Source organism: Polyodon spathula, chromosome 15 (assembly GCF_017654505.1).
Source record: "Polyodon spathula isolate WHYD16114869_AA chromosome 15, ASM1765450v1, whole genome shotgun sequence".
NCBI classification, from domain to species: Eukaryota; Metazoa; Chordata; class Actinopteri; order Acipenseriformes; family Polyodontidae; genus Polyodon; species Polyodon spathula.
In genome coordinates this window covers 11,068,151-11,090,799 of record NC_054548.1, presented here as the reverse complement: position 1 = coordinate 11,090,799, position 22,649 = coordinate 11,068,151, and the positions used below count along the sequence as shown (strand labels likewise).

Here is a 22,649-nt window from a genome sequence, read left to right as displayed (position 1 = left end):
AACAGTAAGTTTCTATTGAATGGATCAGAAGTGTCCTCTACATAGTGGGTTACCAGCTGAGCGAACAGGGTGTTTGTTTGCTGTGTTTTGTTTTTAATAGATGTATTTTTATAAAGAACAATCCTGTCCTTAAATAACTGGACAAACAATAATTCCTTAATTTTGATATTTGTCTTCGTGAGAATTTTTACCACCTTTTGCAATCGCACACAACACCTGTCCTGGCGCTATTTTTTAAAATCGCATGTATCGTTTACTGTATGTATGAGCAACCTGACATGAATGGTTGAAGAGACACCGCCATACAATTTGGTTCGGTTGAGATGGATTCACCCAATTTAAAGATGTAGCGATCCTTTTTAAACCTTTGTTTGAGCAGAAACAGTAACTGTTTAACAGCTGTTGGTGTTGGGTTGGAAATGCCTTAGTCAAGTAGAGGTTAGGTCCTTTGAATTGATCTCAAATTTTTGACTGGCTGGAGGCTGTACCTTCACTAGATATGCAATACGTTGACTTGCTGTACATATCAAGTTGTTATGGCCAGTCTGTCTTCTAATGGTCTCTACATGCTTGTTCTGTACAGTCCCTTATCCTGTAGCTATTGCAACTTTAGTCCCATGGAGAGGAGATGCACACATCTCTTGGTAGAATGCTTGTATAGCAGTTACATTTAGTTCATGTTCAGGAAAGGCTGTGACCAGCGACCTTGTGGTTTCCAAGGCAGTCTTAACCGCTGTACAAAAGGACTGACACCCCCCCCCCCCCCCACCCCCCCAAAACACTTCTCACACATTAAACTTGGAAGTATCCCGAACGGCAGTGCATCACACAGCATCCATCACATATGCATTTTGTTCTTTTAATTAGTTGCACTGGATCGTTTCATGAATTTCACCTGCACCCCATTGCCTTCACCATGTTCTACAAACAAAGGTGAAGTTATTAATAACCACTCCTTGCACAGAATGATTGTGAGTGCATTACTAGATTAGAAACATTAGATCACTCGCAGAAAGAAAAAATTAATAGGAATTCAATTTGTAGCAAGCTTCAATAAGCTATTGCTTGTTTGCAGTGGGGGGTATTTGCCATCCTTGCCAGATGAATACTATTAAGTCTGATGGGCTGGAGAATACTTCAGTTTACTTGCAGTACACCAGTATATATTTTGGAGATTTTTTTTTTTTTTTCATCTCTATAAGAACCTACACCTCAGCCCACACACTTTTCCAGTTGTCACATTTTGCAGTCTGTTCACACAAAGCTGTTATCACATGAATAAATTAGAATAGTCATGCCTGAGAGGGAGATTATCGTGATTTACAAAATCTAATGATATGATAATTTCACTCTTCAAAGGAGAAACTAAGACCAAAAAAAAAGCTTTAATTTTTGTTCTGGCAAATTCAAAATATATAGGTCACCTTGTCTGTATAAATGATGATGAATATCTGTGGAATTGGCTCGTTATCTACAGCAATTCGTGAGAAAGAAAGTAGAACTCCTCAGTAGATGCCAGACATCCCACAGAATTGTTTTGAAATGGTATGGGTTGAAGTCTTGCTGATTTGTAAGATTCTTTCGTAGGCATCTGGGGCATCACATTCTACACAGATACTATTTATATAATTTTTAATTTATATAAGAATGGCATAACTGCCACGTATTTGGTAGATCCCATGATGCCAGTCTGTAAAGAGATGAACAGTACTATTCTTGGCTAAAACGTTGTTCTAGAAGCCATTTGAATATGAAAGCCAGCCAATCGATTAAAGATTTGACATTTCCCTTTAAATAAAAATGTTGGCCTCAGTCTTTTTTATTTTTTAACTTTAAATTTAACAGGGTGTCTGAAGTGTTTGTTTTGTATAACTCTAAATTGCTCTCGTTTTAAAATGTCGGTGGCTACATACAGTATATTCCAGTTCACGTGTAAGGTAAGAACTCCAAGGTGACTCTTTTTTTTTTTTTTTACCACTTCGATGGCCTTTATTCACTTCTACCATACATTAGAAACACCTGTAACTAATCGCCAAAGTACTATCACACGAGGCTATAGTTTCATGTGACTTTGTTATATGATAGGCACCCTTAAAATGAGTCTGTGCTTGCAGGAGACAATGTGCTATTATATCTGCAACTCCTGGCATCCTCATATTGATTGAAAATGTTCCTGTTTCTGTGTTTACTGCCTGAGCTGCACAGTACAGTAGAAGAATGTGTGACCCTGATGTTATTAACATTCATGATTCTGGCATCAGGCAGCATCATCTCAGTATTTGCTCACAGCGTACACTGCAGTGGAGAACTAGATGGTTGGTGCATGTGCGCACTTGTGCGCGCGTGTAGTGACACCTCTTCCATTTCCAAGGACTGCAGTAATTGAAATGCAGAGCTTTTAAATGATCCATTCAGCTGCGAGGCGCAGGATTGACGGAGGGGTCCTTTTTGTTCCGAAGAATGATATTTTGGACAAGGAATAAAGAAATGACCCTTGAAGAATTGGTGCAGAGATTGAATGCGGTTGCCAAGTGCACTGGTAGGAGGAGCTGCTAGCATTTAAAATGTATATACTTTGCATCTTGCGTTTGCTGCTTTTGGCTTTGTAATGAGATTTGTGTATTTTGTTAAGGCTGCCATTCTATGTATATCATTCAAAGATATGCCAGTTTTTTTTTTTTCAAATACCTGTTAGTTTCCCTTTTAAAATCAATCCTGTTTCAGAATGTTGTACCTTAAACATGTGCATGTTATAATTTCTACTTCAGTCTGTATATAGGTTTGTTAGAGAGGTTAGTTGATATTCCTCCCTTCGGTTATTCAGAAACTATAGGAGAAGTTTTATATAGTGCTCTATGCAGCTGTAGATGATGCTGATTTATTGTAACTTATTTCATTTGTCTTGTACATCTTGATTGAGAGACCAGTTTCAGGTTCCAGGTCTAATGATTGAATAACAAAAATGAACAATTGTAAATGTTATTTGCTGAATTACCTGTCATAGTGCGGCTACGGTAGATGCATGACCATCTGATACAGTTTAGTCTCATCTCCTGCTGGGGTTCAAAGTCAGATTAAGGTGAAATTATCCGATACTTCAACTAATAAACCCTTTTGTATATTGCACGGCTTTAGACAACTTGAGTTTAATCTATTCATACATTTGTTTGAATAATAGTTTGCATTCCACAAGATGTACTTGTCATGAAGATACTGGGGGAGTGCAGCATGGTGTTAAATTAATATTAAAAATCACTATTATTAAAGTGAAATAGATTGTAAAAACAGTAATGGGGAATGTGCATAATATTTAGTTCCTTCTGGTTCGAGAGGGCATATTCACAAAATACACATGTCTCGGGCTTCTTAGGTACTTTTAAATCAAGAATCCTAGGGAGTTTCTGTCTCAGATAATGGTCATGAATTGGACACAAAGTACAGATAGATAGTAGCGACTCCTGTACATTACATAGTGTTACATCTTTGTACAGTATGTGTTGTATATGGGGATGCATGTTTGTGGCAGTTTGACACTTTGTAAAGAACAGTACAGCTTTGTTTTAAAATCGGGGTGTTGCTTCGTCATGTCTGCTGCTTTACAGCATGTTCTCCTTGTTCACACATGACGATTAACGCTAGTCTTTGACTAATGTTGCTGTAGTGAAGGTCGTCCAAGATGCTAATCAGGCTCTGTGAAACCAACCAGATTTATTTTCTTATCTTGTCTCGCACCCAAGTAGTAAGAAATGTCTTTGCTTTGAAACAATAGCCACAGATACGTGGCTTCCAAATGCAGAGCGGTGTCCTGTTAGCCGTGGCTTCAGTTTCACTGTTGCAGAGTTCCAATTTCTTGGTGGACAGGAGTTTTCTATAACCTTCCTTATTGCCTGGTTGGGAGGGTGTTTTCAAAGTGTTTACTCCTGTCTTATTTTTATTCCTTTTATATAAAGGAGACGTATGCAGTGTGCTCGCCTCACAAGTGAATCCCAGACATGTCTTCTGTAATATTTAAAAAGCTGCATCTCCCTGTTTGAAATTATTGTCAAGATGGGCAACTGAATGTAGCTAAGTCAAATTTAAGAAATACAGCACATTTAAAGATATACCGTGTTTGTCCGTCTGTGTCGGTTATTTTTTATAGCTCTAGAAAAGTGTTGTATGTAATTTGAAGAATGCCCTTGCTGAGTTTCATCCCAGTTATTGATGGTGTTAAAAGCTGTGAGTATATAGGTCCACTGTAAAGTGTGTATGTAAGGTAACATTTTTACATGTGGATTCGGTGGATGTAGATCATGGGTATTTACATTTTCATGTTACTGAAAGCTCTAAATATGTATGGGCAGGGATATATATTACTACTTGTTACCATAGCAACATTGCCTGTGATGATGTTGTCTCCCCTTGACCCTGAGTCCAGAGCTGATCATAGCAGACACCATTTATTGACCAAATATTGGAAGGGCAGCGAGAGTGAACCGTTCCCTTATCAATATCGCACTATATCATGTTAGGAATTGTGTTGATCATACTCCTAAAATTGAACTGACTGTTAATTAGTCTAGTAAGATAACCCCCTGGGACCAGATGCTAAAAATAGCCTTTAATATTATATGGTTTTGATAACCTGCTTTCTGGAATTGGCATTGTATTCAAAGCTGTTAACAAAGAACGGACAACCTCTTTCTGCAGTGTTTGTATTTCAGGCTATAATGTACAGCAACTGTCATCGTAGATTGAATTCGCTGTATCTGTTCACCGGGCTTCAGCTAGGACAGAAAAAAAGACTGGGTTTCCATTCATTTTGAAGAGAGGCTAGTCCAAGGTAATTGAATGAGAATTATTTATTATATTCAGCTGCCAGGTTAGATTTAATACATAGATTGATTTCTTTGGTTGTCTCCATCCTTACAGAGAACCCAATGGATCTTGTTAATGGTGGAAGCTGTGTGCTAATTGGAGGAAATTGACTTTTGGTAAAGACAAATTCATTTATATTGGCTTATGGTTGGTTGAATGGCTGTGCGGACTAGGGCTTTTGTACATTACCTTGATGTCTTGACGAAACATGCTTCAGTCTCTGGTGATTCTGAAGAAAGTTCCCTAAATGTATTTTTCCATGTAAAACTGCATCTATAAAAAAAAAAAAAAAATGCACAGTATCTTTATGCAAAGAAGTACATTAACCACTTTTCTTTTGCTGTTCCCTTCTGTTGATGCATATCATATGTTGTACACATGTCACACTTACATTTTTACGTGTACCTTTTCTGAAAATGTTTAGCAAGCCTTGGAGACGTCTCAAAACCCCAATTAGATTGTACTCCAGTGTACTCTGAGGTTCAAGTTACTGAGCACTGATATCTGTAGTCGGGCCTTTCAGCATAAACTGTTCCAGTCTTCTGAGAGTTTGTAAATCATTGCTTTTTTCAACCCTCATATAAACAATGACAGAGTGTTTTAAAATGGAAGTAAAACTGTTATGGGGGAACTGAGCGCAGTATTGTAAGGTTAAATTCACCACTGATATTTCAGATATGTAATGGTAAAGGGAGTGCAGGAGAGTGGTTGGTTGTAAATCAGTAGAATATTTCTGAGGGATTTTAAAAATAGGTTATACCCATATATATATATATATAATATATATATATATATATATATATATATATATATATATATATATATATATATATATATATATATATATATATAATATTATTACTGCTGTATCGCATTCAGTAGGGATTTAGATTCAAGTTGTTAGTGTTTTTTTTTTTTTTTTTATTTGTTTATTTTTTAATATAAAATTCCGGGTGAAAAACGAACAAAAAATAAACAAACTGAAGTTCAAGCCATAAACTCCTACTTATAACTAAAAACCATCTTGGATGAGCAAAGTGACATGCTTCATAAAGGAATATTGAAGTGCAAATAAGAACCTCCAATATATTTCATTTTAACCTTCAGTACTGATATGAATGACCCAAAGTAAACAAGTACAATAAAACACCAAAGATAAAAACACATAAGAATGGAGGATGTTCATAAGACTGAAATGTCTAACTGGGATGTAATGTATGTGTACCGCATCAACAAAAGGTATACACCTTTAACAAGAGAAATAATAAAACAAGTCAGGGGAGCTGTGTTTAAATTCACAGCGTTGGATCAGTAGCAAGGCGCCCTGTCCTCTTTGGTGAGGTGATCTCTGTTAAGTGTGAGGTATCTTTTGAGGTTCTACCTCTAAAGGGAATTCTGTAAGAAACCTAGACTAGAGATTATAGGAAAGTTCCGCTCTATACAGGCCACAAAAATACTTGCAGAGGGAACCGACAACTCAAATCCCAAACTAATTTTATTCCTCAGATATTTTTAAATAGTGTTGCATAACTGAGGAGCAGTTGAATAATGTATTCCAGAATTCTACAAAAGCTTGATTATTTGTTTTACATAAATGATTAGAATCTTCAGATTCAGGTTTTGGCCATTTACAGTTTAGTGTATTTGTATGAATGTATCAGAAACAAAGTGTCTTAAACCAGTAGATGTTATGCAACTACCCATGAATAAGAAATGTTTCTTGTGACTGCATTGCACCAATAAATATGACCCAAGTTATAAGAGCGGTTGCGGAAACCAAACCAGTTTTTGCAATGTAAAAAATACATTGACAGTTGGAGAGGGCTTGCTTAACTATGAAGCCAAGTCGTTTTTCAAGTTAACATTTAACTTTTGATTTGCAAAGTTAAAATCGATTAAACTGTTGCTTGTTTCTTTTACTTTTTAATGCAGATTTACAGTTTGTCTGTGTGTATAATTTTGCATTGCACCTTCTTGCCTCTGCAGTTAGTCCCTCCAGCTACCGTAGGGACCCTGAAGAAATCAAACCCAGCCTCAGAGTGTGTAGATGTGACTGCAAAGTTAATTGTAAAGAATTCTGGAGAGAAGACTACAGGCAGTCCAGTCTGCAGTTAGAGCTCTGGCACAATCGCAAGTTACAACTTCATATACCAGCGCACAGACAACAGAATGATCAAAGCAGGAAACCTGTGTGGTGCACGTGCAGCAGAAAAGTACTCGTTTCTCAGAGGAACCATGAAAGACAAACGGTAATGGGGGAAGGTGTGGTCACTGTCTGTTACTGTTACCGCTCTGGGGGAAGATCACTGCATCTTACACCCACTCTTACAAACTGCGGATTTATGCAGTCCAGCTACCTAATTCAATTGCAGTGTAACAAGCCACTACCGAGACTAGAAATTGCCGTTTTTTAAAAAAAAATAAAAATAAAATAATAATAATAATTAAAATAAATTGGTCAAGTGCAACCTGATATTTTAGTGATCTAGTACCCAATCACAAACGTTCTGACATGTTTCTGGACAGTCTTTTGGTATTCTTCTTGCTAAAATGTATTCAAATTTGAAGTAAAGCGTTTTTTGCTTTACTAAAATTGAGTAGGCAGCATATCTCAATTCTCAGTCTCTAGAATAACTCCTGCTTAAAGTGTAACTAACCATTGTGCATATTTCTTTAGGGCCCTGTGCTGTCCTATAAAAGCCACCTCTGAATAAACCAGATCCATTGAAGATGCCTCTGTCATTCACTAATATTGGGGTTCATGGAAGGAAATAAGACTGCTATGCAATGGGTGTCTTAGATCTATCCTTGGAGTTTAATGGTTAGTTATCTCTTTATAAAAAATATCAAATTTATTTTTTATTATTTTAATATATAAAAAATAAGGTACCTTTAAACATGTTAGAAACCCTGTGCAGTTTTTAGAAATTTTGCAGGTGTAAAAAGTTTACAATATGTTAATGTCAGGTGTTGGTGCAAACAATTTTCCATTTGATGGCTTTAAAGACAAGGTTGCTATGGAAATACAAACTGTTTCTCTGACACATCTGGTCACCATGGAAATGCAATTAGAATTTCTTTGTCCTCTAAATACCCAGCCTAAACATGGTTTATTATACGTTACATTTTTACTCTATATTGTGAACTAAAGCATTAAGTGTGCCTTCTGTTAAATATTTTAATATAAAATTAATGTTAAGAAAATTGGCTTTGAATATTATTGTATGATCATGTTTCTTCACAATGTAGTGATAACCCTTAACAGTACATTGAAAAGGCTCATAGACAGCTGTTTAGTGTTTGTGGGCATATAACCATTGGTTTTAGTTTCCAACCATTAATAGAGCCACAGTTAATGTCACAGGTTCATTAGGAAGGTACCACCAAGTTACTTCAAGACTGTACTAGGCATATTCCCTCTGCATTCCTGCTTGTGCACACCTGCAAATACTAATTGTAGTCCAAACCTCATCAGGAAATCCCAAAGGATAAAAGGTGTGCTGGGGTTGGAAAATGGACTTGGAAAAGAATGAATGATGAAACAGGGCTGAATCTTGCAATTGATTTTGGAACCTAAATAATTTCTTTTAATACAGCAAATCTTACATTCACAGTGCAGGCTGAGCTAAACGTGGAAAGATCATATATTTGTATTGCGTCTACTTTCTCAAATAAAGGAGGGGAAAAAAACATACCAGTTGAACACACTTTTATAAATTGCTTTCTTTGGGTGTGTGTGTGTGTATATATATATGTATGTGTGTGTGTGTGTGTATATATATATATATATATATATATATATATATATATATATATATATATATATATATATATATATATATATATATATATATATATACACACACACACGCACAGTGAAATGTTAAACAAGATGGATACACCATTCAAAATAAATATAAGCTAAGAGGAATTAACAGGAGTTCTTCTTTAGGAATGGCCACAATGGCAGTGAATTTACTGAGAGACCAACAGACACATTTGTAGAGGAAATAAAGTCAATATGAGTGACAACAGATATTAAAAGGGAGGGGTTATAAACTTAACATTAAATACACATGCACATTGAAACAGAAGACGATTGATGTGCTGTTAGTGAAAATAATCCTCTAACTGCTACCGAATTTAATTAAATATGCACTGTATGAATTTAGTTAATGTGTTGTGCTCTAAGTGTGTGTGACCGTGCAGAACAACTTTTGAGCATAGGAAACATTTGCCTGGTAATTTGTATCCACTCCCTGAGACAAGTTTAGACTGACCAAACTAGTACAAAAATAGGCATCTGCTGGTTTACTACAAACTATACGTATAGTGAAACTGTCTGTTCCCAGCCCTAAACATCATATTGTTTCTACAGCAACTTTAAAGAGCAGGTGCTTTTGTCTTTAAGGAGTTAAATAGTAGATTTAAACTTTGCTAGATCGTACCATTTTTAATGCATATTGGGTGCAATGACTGAGGTAACTTAGTGTTGCTTTAGTTACATTCCGTTTGCCATCTAATTCTGTCAGCCACACATTACTACACCCTTGTGAACTTGTTTGATGCCCGAGAGAGAATTGTGCAAGTCAATTAGTAGAACTGCACACAGTTAATTAACCTGCTGGGATTGATCTGCAGAACATTGCTGGAAGAGGAAATCACTTCCCTTGTGCAACCGGCAATATTAGATGGCATCAGTATTTAAATATGTGAGAGTTCAGAGTTACCAAGTCAGCATCTCCCATCATGAAAGTTTACCATAGTAAAAGCATAGCAAGCATGGAAAAGAATAGGGTATGGTAAAGCATATTAATAAACATGGCAAACCTGGGTAAACTATTAGTATGACCATAAGAAAAACATTTTAAAACTGCAAAAATGGTATGGTAAACTTTTTATAAGGTTTGCTTGTGTGTTCAGTAAGTTAATGTCATCATGTCTAGAGGCGACCAAAACCTTGAAAGTACATTACTGGCACTGCCATGCTCAAACAGTAGGTTAGGTTGTTGCCTTAACAGTTAATTCCTCTGGTCTGTAACTGAGTGGAGATCCAGTGATTCGACAGCACAAGGGAGGTGCATTGTACTAGTCCTAGATCACTAAATAAATGAAGAGGCGTTATCTAGGTGTATCCAATTCAGACAATTAACATCTTGAAGTCACTTCTTTTTGCATGTATAAGCTGCTAGAAAGAGTACTTGCAGTGGTAGTGATGATTTTCTGTTCATGCATTCTAGGCCTCTTATCAGCTTTTATAGTTATTGCTGAGCATTTGATTATTTATTTTTGTAATTCATGAGAATTGATCTGTTTTGGAAAACTCGCATTTCTGGAGCTTTCTCATTGGATCAGACACCAGATTTTAATACAGGTAAAGCGCAGATAAAAAGACAATTCACTCGGTACAATTATATATATAATTTTGTTTCTATTTGTGCTTTTTTTCTGTTTGTTTGTTTTTTTCTTGGCGTGATGTGGGTGAGAAATCTCTCCTCATAGAGGATGTAGTTAAACATGTCTCTGTGGAAAGTTTGTGAGTGCCAAGTCAAGCACCATTACCATCTTCCCTTTGTCTAGGGACTTGGTGGCCAGAGAGGCTTTGGAGTATCCCAGTCAGCTCCAGAGAGGCAGCCCTTCCTTCCTTCCTCTTTTAATCGTTTGCTGAGCTTGCAGTTGCTTATGGTTTTCTTTTTCTATCTTCTTGCAGACTGCTGCAACCTAAGGTTTGGATTACTTTGATATTATCTATGTGTTATGTTGGAGATCTGCAGGCTTTCCGTGTATTTCAAGTGCAGGTGATATTTCACGTTATTAAAGTGTTGCGTCTTGAATTGCTCCAGTTTTTATCAAAACAGTGTCTACATTGATTTCTTCTCCTGATTCTCTGGCATCGGCGCACAGTGGGCTCTCAGGACAGTGTGTGGTTTTGTAGCAAGGAAAGGAAGTAACGCATTTAAGACGGTCAACGTTATGTTAACTTGGTGCTGATTTAGAAGATTTTTTTTGTTTGTTTGTTTGTTTGTTAGAACCATCTTATGACCTCCTGGGAAACGCATGAGAAGACGCACTTCTGTGACACAATTCTGTCCCCTGACAGCCAGGTGAAAACACTGCAGCTGTTACAGCTCATCTCTAACCTGAAGGAGAGAGATTTCTTTATGAAGCTTTTCATCACAAGGATTTTTTAAAATTATTATTTCTGAAGCGTTTCATCAGGGTCACGGTTTGTGAAGTAAAAAAAATAAATAAAAAAAAATCTCCTTTTTTACTTGCTTAGAGGCACTTCAGGAAGACCTTGGATTTGTCCTTTTGCACAACTCTGCAGCATTTGGAATAGCTCATCTGCATGGTTAGACTGTTGCTGGCTGTAGAATGCTCTGTGGTAGCAGACAGTCGAAGTGAACACAATAGGAATAGTGCAATATGTTTATAGCATTTGACTAGCTGTTTACAAAAAAAAAAACTGAAGTCAACAAGAGAATTCAGTTGTTGCATCAGCAGGGGAGGTGGGGGCTTTGTCTAGTTTGACAGGAGCAGTGAAATGAAACAACAAAAGTTATTTTCATTTGTGTTGGGCTCACAGAAGACATCAGATTGGTATTTTGGCTGCAACTATAATTAGCCTGTTTAAGGAGATTTGTGCTAACCTGCTGTCAGCCTGAGATCTTCCCGACTTTAATTGCAGATTCACCTATTAATGGAGCTCTGTTCTGGGATTACCTGGCTTCTCCCTTTGAGCTGCCCCATAGAACAAACAGTTTAAGCCTCGCAATCTTTTATTTATCCCAGCGTTTTTTTTCGCAAGGTCCTTCTGTTTTTGTACACGTTAATTTTACACATGTCTCTGCACGAACTATTAAAGGAAGGGCAAGAAACTAATCGCAGCATCTTTACCAGACTCTGCCAAATCATTCAGAGTCTTTCTGCTACTGTACTGGGCTCGCTGCCAAGGAGGAACTGGAAAACAAACTCTCGGCGAGAACGGTCTGGTGAGCTGGCTGTTGTGTTTTTTTATTTTTTGTGTATTTGATTTGATGTCTGGCTTGCTTTGGTGGTCGCTGTCTTGTTTTATATTTCATGAAACCAGTTTCAAATGCTGCTAGACACTCTTGTACCGTGTGTTTCTTTTCTGATTTATTTGGAAATGTGTATGTTCTCTGCTTGCTGTTTCAGCAAGAAACCTGCATTTTAAATAATTGTGATCTGATTAGTGTTGCTTCTATCAGTAATAAATGAATGCGAGACCAGGCTGTTTAGGGATTGTTGCACTGATAAGTGGTTTTGCATCCACTGTGGATGCCTTGTTTTGTTTGCTAATATCTTTGGTTCAGACTTGCAGGCTGCGAACCATCCTGATTGTGTTTCTTGACTTTTGCTCTACCAAGGTCAATCCTCCAACTAACAGTGAACTACAGTAGTAAAATTCTGGAAGACTTTTTGACTAGAAGTCTTTATCAGTGTCTGCCATTCGGAAAAAGGTTACTTATTCAGTTGCATAACACTTTTTGTAGTTTTCCATATACCGGTACTTAACGAGAAACGGACAAATTGAAAAATGTGACATTTTCGAAATCTAACATGAAATACTGTACTATTATGGCTTCCAGTAGACTCTTGTTTTGCAGTTTCATTGATTTACGTGATGAATAAAATATCTAAATGTACTTTCATAGTGTTTTTTTTTATTTATTTATTTATTGTCTCAGTTTTGTAAATACTAGTTCTATCATATATGAATAAAGCTCTTGGCTAAACAACTTGAGCCAAGTTCATACAATCCAGAATATTTAGTTTTCATGCAAACCCACAGGGTGTATTTTTTAAATTTACATACGGTGGATATTGAATTGGTATCCAGCTCAGTTATAGTCTCGGGAATACCAATATATGATTTGCATTATTTTATATGAGTTACTTTGGGGTTTAAAACATTTAAGTGCAATATGAGATGTAAAACAGAGGTTGTATTGTAAGAGACTCTGCAGCAGCAGTTATGATGTATAGTTCATCCCCTAGTCTCTAAGTTGCTTTGGATAAAAATGTCTGTCAAATGATTGATTGAATAACATATCTACAGAACGGTTTGTTGAAGGTGTTGAGGCATTTCAAAGCGTGTCAAATGCTTAAGAACAGATTGCACATACATTATTATACATGTTTTTAAAGACAGCTACAGGAGCTGAAGTCAGTAGATTGATCCTATATACGTGGAGCGTCAGGAATAGCAAGATCCTGGTAAAAGGTAACGCTTCATCCATTGTTGTCCAAATGATATTGTTGTGGAGCTTGTAGCTTAGTGTTTTTTTTTTCTTGTTGAGTCATAATTTGTTTCTGTGAAATCATTAATTTAATTACTAATGAAATTATTCTTCTGCAGGTTTTGAGGCGCACAGGAGTGTAGAGAGGATAATTAGTCCTGACAGTTGGCATGGGAAACCTAATTTATACTGCTTGATGTATTTCCACTGTCAAAGCTGTTCTAATACATTAATTCTTGTTTATATTGGGCATTTTGTATAGTTAATAATGAGGTTTGAAATGACATGCAGTTTCTGGTAAGTTTAAGAAGTTACTGTATAAGAACTGTACTTGCAGTTTCATCTAGTTTTTCCCATGTTTATTCTATGCCTTTGCCATAGTTAAACATGGCAAACCAGGGTAATTAATATACTTTAGCATACAGTGCTATTCTTTACAGTACTTACCTATGCTTTGCCGTGCTTTTACTATGCTTTAGTACACATTGCTATGCCAAATAAGTTTCACAAAGCCAAAGGAAATGCCTGGTTAAAGTTTCATCTTGTAAATGGAAAACCAGTCGACCTGAAAAATTCTATCCCAGGCACAGCCTTTTTTTTATAGTGACATTCTTATGGAGCAATACTTAATATTGACCCGCATTAACTGTTCTGTGACGACACAGTTCCAGGTTTGTGCTTGTGCATATTTGAGGGCTTTCCCAAAAATAAATAAATAAATGAATACTGAAGCTCATGCAGTTTACTGTAGGCATCGGTAACCTTCAGAATGTGGATTCCTGCCTAATTTTACTTTGGGCGCACATGTAAAGTAGTGTAGGAATCTAACCTTGTGTGTTTTTAGCTGGTGAATTGGCCTCTTATGGAATGGATTTTCCTTTTTTTTTTCTAATATCAATTTGCTTTTCAAACATGTACTTTTTTTTTTTTTTTTTTTTTTTTTTGTTACAGAATTGATTATCAAATTCAAGTAAAAAAAAAAAAAAAATTGAAATGATTACTGAAAGTTTACAAGCTGCATTTCACTTCAGCTTTTGCTTTCTCAGAATGCTTTCATTGCATTGAGATGCAGAGCTTTGTGGTTCCATGCTGTGTTCACATGGGTAAGTGTTTGCAGAGAGGATTAGAGCTGAGCTCGCTTGCTGAAATCGAATGATCTGTTTAGAAGTGGGAAGTACAGGAGCTGCAGCTGAACATGGAGAACAGAGTTTAGTTTGGAGAGCTGCTTTTATCATGTCTACAGAATCTTTTGTGGTGTTCTCCAGCGGTATCTGAGAGCAGAGAAGGAGAGAGTTATGTACCAAATCCAATTGAAACCGTTGGGAGGACATGTTAAAATTTCTGTGGCTGAAATGGAGAGCTACTATTGTTTCACACAAGCCTGTTCTCTGGTGCACAGTGAGTACATTTGTATTAGTGGAATCGGCAGTGTTTCTTCTGCTCAAATACAGTACGTTTATATTCTGCTGCTCATGCGTAACTATAACATTTTATATTATTGATTCTCAAAGCTGTTTACTGCAAATCGTAATTGTTTCTTCAACACGAATAAGAAACAAATTAACACTTCATTCAAGCCCATGAATTAAGTTATTTTTTATATCTGGTTTGGTAATTTTTTTTTATTGGATTTCTCCTTTCTGAAAAAATTGCGCTAATGACAAACTGGAGTAAATAGCTTTGAGAACTAAGACCTGTTAACTATAAAAACCATTATTTTAACAAACGTTTCAATGAGAAGTCCTAATTTTGAAAGCACTGGTACTTTTCAGTCAGTTTTACTAGTTTTTCTTCTTTTAGTATTGATACATAGAGTTTGAAAGTGATATTATATAAAAAGGAATAAATGTATCATTTAAACAAGAAACCTTCATTGCAATTTTCTGAATTTCTTTCTAGTTTATTCAATGGGAAGCTGTAGGACACATGTGCTGTCTCTCTTTCTCTCTACAGCCCCTTTCACACTGGCACTCCTACCTGGGTCCTGAATAACCGGGTCACAGTCCCATTTAGTGTGAAATCACATACCTTGGCTAGACCGGGTCACGCTTTTGACCCAGGCTGAGCAAGACAAAATGCTTGACAGTCGTTCTTGAGCTGATGCACTAACAAACAGCCATGCCTTCGTCAAGGTTTCACTTATGCAAGGAACTTTTCTGTTCATTTTGTTTAGCCATATTTTTGTTGCTTGAATCGCTGCATGAGCCAGCTTGCAGCAGGGATGAAGAAACATTTGCTCAAATCAGCATTTAGGCTGACTGTTCAATCCAGAGAAGCTTGGTTGGAAGCGTCTGTAACAAGTTGCTTCCGGGTCATTGATACGCGCATTTTTAACTTGTGTCTGTCACCCAGGTCAACCCCGCTTTATCTAAAGAAGTGTGAAATCGCCTACCCGAACCTCATGACACCGGGTCCAGCCCGGATAGGTTCTGACCTGGGTAGATCATGCCAGTGTGAAAGAGGCTTATGATATTGCATGTTCAGTTTAAAGGATAATCCTTGTGTGTTTTTAAAACCTTAGTGATTTAGCATTTCTATTTCTCTGCTGCTGTGTATTGAGGATTATGCGATTGGTGATTCCTCTGAATTTTCATAGCAAGTTGTAATTGAATCACTAAATATTCTTTTAATAGCCTTTCTAATTCATTTTGTACTTGCAAAAAAATCAGATAGTAAATGAATTTACATTTTTTAAATATAAAACACTTACACTAGATTTGAATTTTCATTGTAAATGCACATTTTAGACAGTACTACAATGCTTGCTTTTTTTTTGTAGCTTTAAAGTATTTTTTTCTTTCACTGGTTTATAATTACTGATTGTTGTGATGAACCAATTCTGTCAACACCTCCCTTATCGTCTGACAAGAGAAACGCATCAGCTGTTTTTTTAACTGCATCTACCTCGTCCGTTTTAGTTGTCTTCTCTTTGTAAAACATATGTGGTTATTTATTAATAATGTACATCGCTCTATAATAAACAAAAGAAAGCTGTAAACGTACACATTGCAGTGGTCTGTAAGTTATGTTGTCTTACCGTAATTAGTCAGAACATTTCAGTAATGTACAGCATTATTAATGTACAAGCTGTGAACGTTTTTATTATGCTTTTATTTCTAAAAGTGGTATTCGGTTGGGTGGAAATCAGTAGCATGAGTGATATTAACCAGAGTGTGACGATACACAAAGTGATTTCAGGAGCTTGCCCTCATTGACTCCCATTATATTTTGGCTGGGCTATTTCCATGTGGTGATAAGTAGAGGAAGACATTAACAGGGATGTAGGTTTTACTTGCACCTTTTTTTTTTACTTGGGATTTTTTTCCACATCGTTGGTAGTTTTGGCTTGTTTTAATGTGTCACTACTAATTATTACATGAGCGTACATCATGGTCACTTCCAGTAAGGGCTTGGGTAAATTCTAATTTCCTATTTTCTTGCTCTGTCACTATCACTCATATTTGCTGAAGTGTGTGTACTTAATTGACAAAAATAAATGTGAAGTCTTTAGCTTTATTATCCAGTTTACAACAGAGTCCGGGTAGGAAAACATTAAGTTCTGTCTGTGACGAATAACCATGGTGACACTTTGGTTTTAAAACTCCACCCATAAACAAACAATGGGTCAGTCTTTTCAAATGTCAAATTATTTTCAACAAACCTAGCTGCCAAGCTAGTAAACAAGTCACCAACTCTGTCAGCTACCGAGTCACCACAATATATCATTACTTAAAGAATCCTTTTCAGAGAAGGGTGACACATGCATGTGTTCTCTCTTATTTTGCTTTAGTTTAGGTACACAGGAAGTAGAGAAATGCTGCACATAATACAACCATTGGTGTTATTACTACCATTACACAATGCTTATGTTTGTCTACTTGATTTGATTCCTTGTAGTTTTAGACTGTACGGTTTTGAAATATTAAGCTGAATATATCTTTCATGTAATACCTTGTTGTCACTCAGTAGAAGTTATCTGGCTTTAGTAGCTTTGTGGCCCTGGTCTTCATCTACCAAGTCTTGCCAATCCTTACTGTATACAGTTGTTTTTTTTATCTTTGAAGCCTACAGGTAGTAGAAAAATGTTATGCAGTCACACCCAGTTCCCTGGATGCTGTTATTGGAGTCTGCTGTAACTGGAGTTCTTGACTTCAGAGTGGAATTTGTTTAAAGGTGTGTGTGTTTGTGTGTGTGTACTTTTTATAGAATTGAACACTAGTTATCATTTAATAACCAAGTTTGTAATTTTGGTACAGACTGTAGTTCACATATCTGGGATGGTGTGTGAGGTCCAAATCTATCTGGATTGGATTGCATGGTATTTGGTATTTTCTATTAAACAGGATTGATTGAGGATTGCCTATTGATATTTCGACCTGAGAAAAAAAAAAAAAATGTACAAAAGTATGAAAATCCTCTAATTGTAAGGTTGTGACCAAGTTTAATCTAACTGACTTCAGGCTGGTCCTGAATGCTAAGTGACATTCTTCTAAGCATTCCTTTTTTTGAGATCACATCTACATGCATATTTGCCTTTGTAGTATAGTAATGTATCTTTTCTTGCATGTTTAAGTTTTATATATTGTATGTACGGTATCTCTTAAGTCATACAATGCTGTTTGAGTGAGAACCCTGAGTGTGACGGGCTCAAGCTATGGAAAAAGACTTATTGTATAATGAGGCACCATAAGTAAAACGTTCCTTATTAGAAATGACACCTTATTGTACACAATAATTGCTATCTATATCTGTATAGGGCACAAGCTGAACAGGATGTGATGCCATGTTTCTACAGTGTGCACAAACACCGGCCAGAGATTGAGACACTGCAGCGTAGGATGGCAATGATTTGTACTTCACAGTAAAACATACTTTCCCTAAGAGGCACAAATATTTAAGGCGGCAATTCATGTATACAGATGTCCAGTTTCCAAAAATCTTTTAATTTTTTTTTTTAAACATGGGAATACATTTTACCATTGTACCTTTCTGAAAGATGATTCTGTCGGATGTTTGTTATCTATGTATCCTTTACATGCTTCAAAATATAGCAAAGAAAATGGCGTTGGACCTGCACAGAAAACACAACGAAAAACATCTCCCTAAAACCATTAACTGTTGGTTCAGTCCTTTCTAAACAGCTGTGTCTTTGTTAATCCTAATGGAATCAAATGTATGCAAATGTGAAACGCAGTAACAAGCAAACTTCTTGAGTGAGCCTGTCTCCCTGTACTGGTTAAACCCACTGCTTCCAGAAGTGCTGCATAGGTACGCTGTAGGAATAGCGAGGAAGAGGCTATTGATTTACTATCTCCATGATCTGATCTGGTAAATGGAAGAGGGTGAAAGGGTTCGCTAGGCTGTACTGCAAACACATCTGCATGTATCAAATCGCCAGAGTGTAAATTGATCAAATGGATTTACACTTGATGTAAAATGAAGCACTCATTTGTTGGATATGATATTGACTAAATGCAAATTCAGTGGGCTTGTTAACATGTGGGCATTTTTGATGCAAAAACATGCAGTTGGGGAAACTCACATTTCATCATCCTTTTAATTCAACCATTTGTTGTACTGCTACCAGTAGATTTCATTGATTTACCTTATATCTGTAATTGTTAATGCAACAGGCAGAGAGTATGCTGTTTGATAAATATGTACTTTGCATGTATTGCATTATTCGGTGAACAAAATAGATTGATATATGGTGTGCATTTAAAGTAGGTGCTCATGGATTTTATGGTTAAATCTGCTACTACAAGGCTAATGTCTGCTTGAAACAGTCGGGTTCGGGGTCATTCCTGGGGGATAATCGGCTTAATGTAATTGTCTTTACACCATTTGGTTTATCAGTAAGTGGCAAGGTATATGAATTGCAATTAACATCCATCTCTGATTTTGCACTTGTCAGGAACATTAAAGATTTATAAACAATTTGGGGTGTGGTGTTACCTTATTTCTTTCCCATTTACTGCAAATACAGAAGCATACTTTGTTCTTTTTGTCAAACTGCATTGTATTGATCTGTCCGTTTGCTGGAAGTGGTGTGCCATACAGTAGTTTTAGAAATACAGCCACTGTTGTATAAACATTAAATCCAGGCAAAACTGAACTGTGTTAATACTGCTGAATGAGATACTGCCAAAGACTTTCTTAAACTGTTTGACTTTGAGCTTATCAACATTTACTGTTATCTCAAGTATTAAGGGCCCATTCATTTTGTATTTTCCCAGCTCTTGCTGGAATTAAAGTACCGCAGTACAACTAAATTTAAAATTATTTATAATTCTTTACCCCCCCCCCCCCAGGCAGGGTGAAATCGCGGAGTTCAGAACAACGCATCTTTTCTAGAGACGACGATCTGTGTCAGATTTGTATTTACTGGTTTCGGTGAACGGGGTGGGGGGGGGGGGGGGGGGGGGGGGGGGGGTTTATGTTTCACTGACTGGATGAATTTCCAGTTTTGTTCACTGGTAGTATCAATGTCTAATGATCTGCAATTATCAAAAAAAAAAAAAAATGTTTTTCTAATTTACCATATGCACCTTGGTTATTAATGCATTGTCTGCTTTATCTGAAGGCGGCCACATTTTATATCCATGTATCCTGTTCTAGCCAGTGCAATCTCATTGATGGAGTCTCATCTGTCTGGGTTAGTGCAGGGATAATAACATTTTAAATATTAAACTGGAGTTTTTCATGAAAGAGGCAGGATGTTTTTGGAAGTGGTCACTCGATCATCTTCGTTCTACCATTCTTGAAAGATTACCTTGAAATCCTTGTGCAGTTCCATATACATTGGGGAATGACAATCTGGCTTTTGACGGCCTGTATTTATCAGACATACTCATGGTTCTTAAGTAGTATATAAACCAATATATTGTTCTGAGTTTTCAGTTTATATAACTATGATGAATACACCTTTTCAATTCTGCATGTTTTTTAATCTATGAAAATATGTCCTCTGAAATTAAAATGTGAGTCACCTAAACTATCCATTCTAAGCACACGCCTCAAATAGCTGTAGACTGAGTAATTGGACAAACGTGACAGAGGGAAATTTGACAAGGGACACCACAGAGAAGTTGAAATTAACTAGCCATTGTTGTTGGGACTGACTTTATTTACATACCTTCATAAGGAACTTTGTGAACAGACCCATTGGAGGAAAGCAGAATATGAAAGCCCTGTGAATCCAGGCTAGCAGTCCTCTGGTCAGGTAGTGTACTGTGCATTACGATGTTGTTGTTGTTTTTTTTTTTTTTTTAAATCTTTGGTTGGTTTGTTGTCCCTAGAGTGCCTCACCATGGTTAAACACGGTTTTTATTTTGAGAGCTTCATTTAAGGGGCTGGTTTATAAATCTCATTGTGGTAGTGAGGGCTTGGAAAGGGAGCCAAGTCTCCAAGTTTTAAAGAAAGAATCTAAAGAAGACAATAGCCGAAACATTTGTCTACTTAACTGTTTCTATAAGTTCTATTAAAGTTCGAAAGTAGTGTGTTTTGTATTACTAAAATTACATTTGGAAATACATTTACATTTAAAAAAAATGTATTTAATTATTTTTCAGTTGCTTAACCGGTAGAATCATTGTGCCCTATTGCAGTTATGCTTAGAGCTTTTTCATGTTCAAAATGTACACTAACCTCCTAGTACTGGGACAACTAAGTGGATTAGAATGAATGCCTCTTAAGTCAAACAGGTTTGCCTGGAATGCAATTGATGCCCCACGAGGTGTATGGCATGTTTAGTCCAGTTACTGTGTCACATTTTTACAAGACACTACAAGAATGCCTGAAGACTGCTCTGCTTGGTTTTAGAGTGGTTTTGTTTTTGTTTTTTTAGTGAATGGAAAGTACAACTTTTGAAAGCTTCAATTGTCCAGTTAATAATTCAAATGGAAAAAGTCAATCCACTATGGTAAAGTAGTACTGACTTGGTCTGATAGCTTTCATTGACTTGTTTTCTAACCAGACCAAATCTGATAAGTAGGCATAGGATTATGTATCTGCTCTGCTCTGGATAAGTCCCAACATTTTTACAGTATTGGATTATAACATGGCAATTGTCATGCTATGCATTTCAACATCGTTGGAATGTCTTTGTCAGTAAACGGTCTTGTAGCAATTTTGTTTTTGTTAAAATTAGGTGTATCGGTTATCCCTGCTATGCTGTAGCACTGGCCTACACATTTATCTGATCTCAACCAGATTGAGGATATATGGGACAAATTTAAAGGTTAATGTCCTCACAACACTATTGGGGTTTTGAAAGACCAATGGCCTTTTAATACTCTGAGACCTTCTGTACTCCTTGGCCACGATGTTGGAAGAAAGTGCAAGAAGTTGACAGCTTGCAACCAAGTGATGACTGCACAGGGGTCCCTTAGAAAATTCAGACATGACTACAGTTTGTAGGATCACATATTGGAAGCAAAGTGGAAGGGAGGGGGAATGAGATCCATGTCTCTTTAGGGACTGGGTGAACAGATGGACTCTGGATCTAAACCTCTAAAACATCTGTTTGATTGGCGCCCAACTGGACATCCACATTGCTTAGAATGAAAATATATATATATAAAATATATATAGTGTGTGTGTGTATTTTTCTGTTTCTAAGTAAACAGGTGCTGGCTTCATCAAATCTCACATTGAGCTTGGTTTTCTTTCATTGCTTCCAAATATTATATAATTTTTCTTATCGTTATGGCTACCGTGTTTCATTGTGGAACAAATGTCACACATTGTATTTGTTGGCATTAATTATAATGGACCACTACAACCAGTTTAGGCCCAAGGCCCATATCATTGTATGTTTGATAGCATTTAATAGGCACGTTTACTGCGCAGTGACGTCCTTTGTTTTGAAGGCGGGTGCCAGACTGAAACATTTCCTCCAGTGAATCTAAAGAGCAGGTAAGGGAATACATATTCGGTGGGGGGGTTGTTTTTGTTTTTTCTAAAAAAATAAAACATTGTTAAAGTTTGCAGTAAATGGCTTGTTCAGTTTTGTTTACAAATACATTTTATTGCATTTTTTTATTTTTCACAATTCCTTCAGCGGGATGATGTAGAACATAACAACGTGAAGCTCGGATTTACACTCTACGTCTGCATGCGAAGCCCTCGGGCTGCGTGAAAGTTGATAACCAGTACAAACGTAAAACCACTGATCGTGACCAGAAATGGTTGTGTAAACGTGCCTAATGTTTAACATTTTTGTTTTTTTTACTCTTGCAAAAGGTTAACATTTGGATATGGAAATATTTTCCAATATCTTACATTTTCATTCACGAATCCTCAGGCAAGCAAACCACAAAACCCTGATATAGTTGTCAACCCAACCCATTTCCCTTGCTAATAAAACCAGGTCATACATTTTACAACAGATTTACTTTTAAATGCGATTTCTCTTCATTCTACTAGGATTTAGATATATATTTGTTAAGCTTAGTGGAATGTTTCAATTAAACTTGTTTGTAGCCAAAGCTACAGTGCAGGGGAGATTTTATGCAGATTTTTAAAAAAAGC

The 22,649-nt window shown here is 36.6% G+C and overlaps 1 protein-coding gene across 1 annotated transcript in view; it reads left to right on the top strand.

Annotated features, from left to right (window-relative positions):
• Positions 1-2,357: 2,357 nt before the first annotated feature.
• LOC121328017 (guanine nucleotide exchange factor DBS-like) overlaps positions 2,358-22,649 on the top strand; it is a 65,887-nt gene continuing 45,595 nt past the window's right edge. Inside the window, exon 1 of the mRNA XM_041272445.1 lies at positions 2,358-2,539. Coding sequence (XP_041128379.1) covers positions 2,461-2,539 — 79 coding nt within the window. The 5' untranslated portion in view covers positions 2,358-2,460. The remainder of the gene's footprint in view (positions 2,540-22,649) is intronic.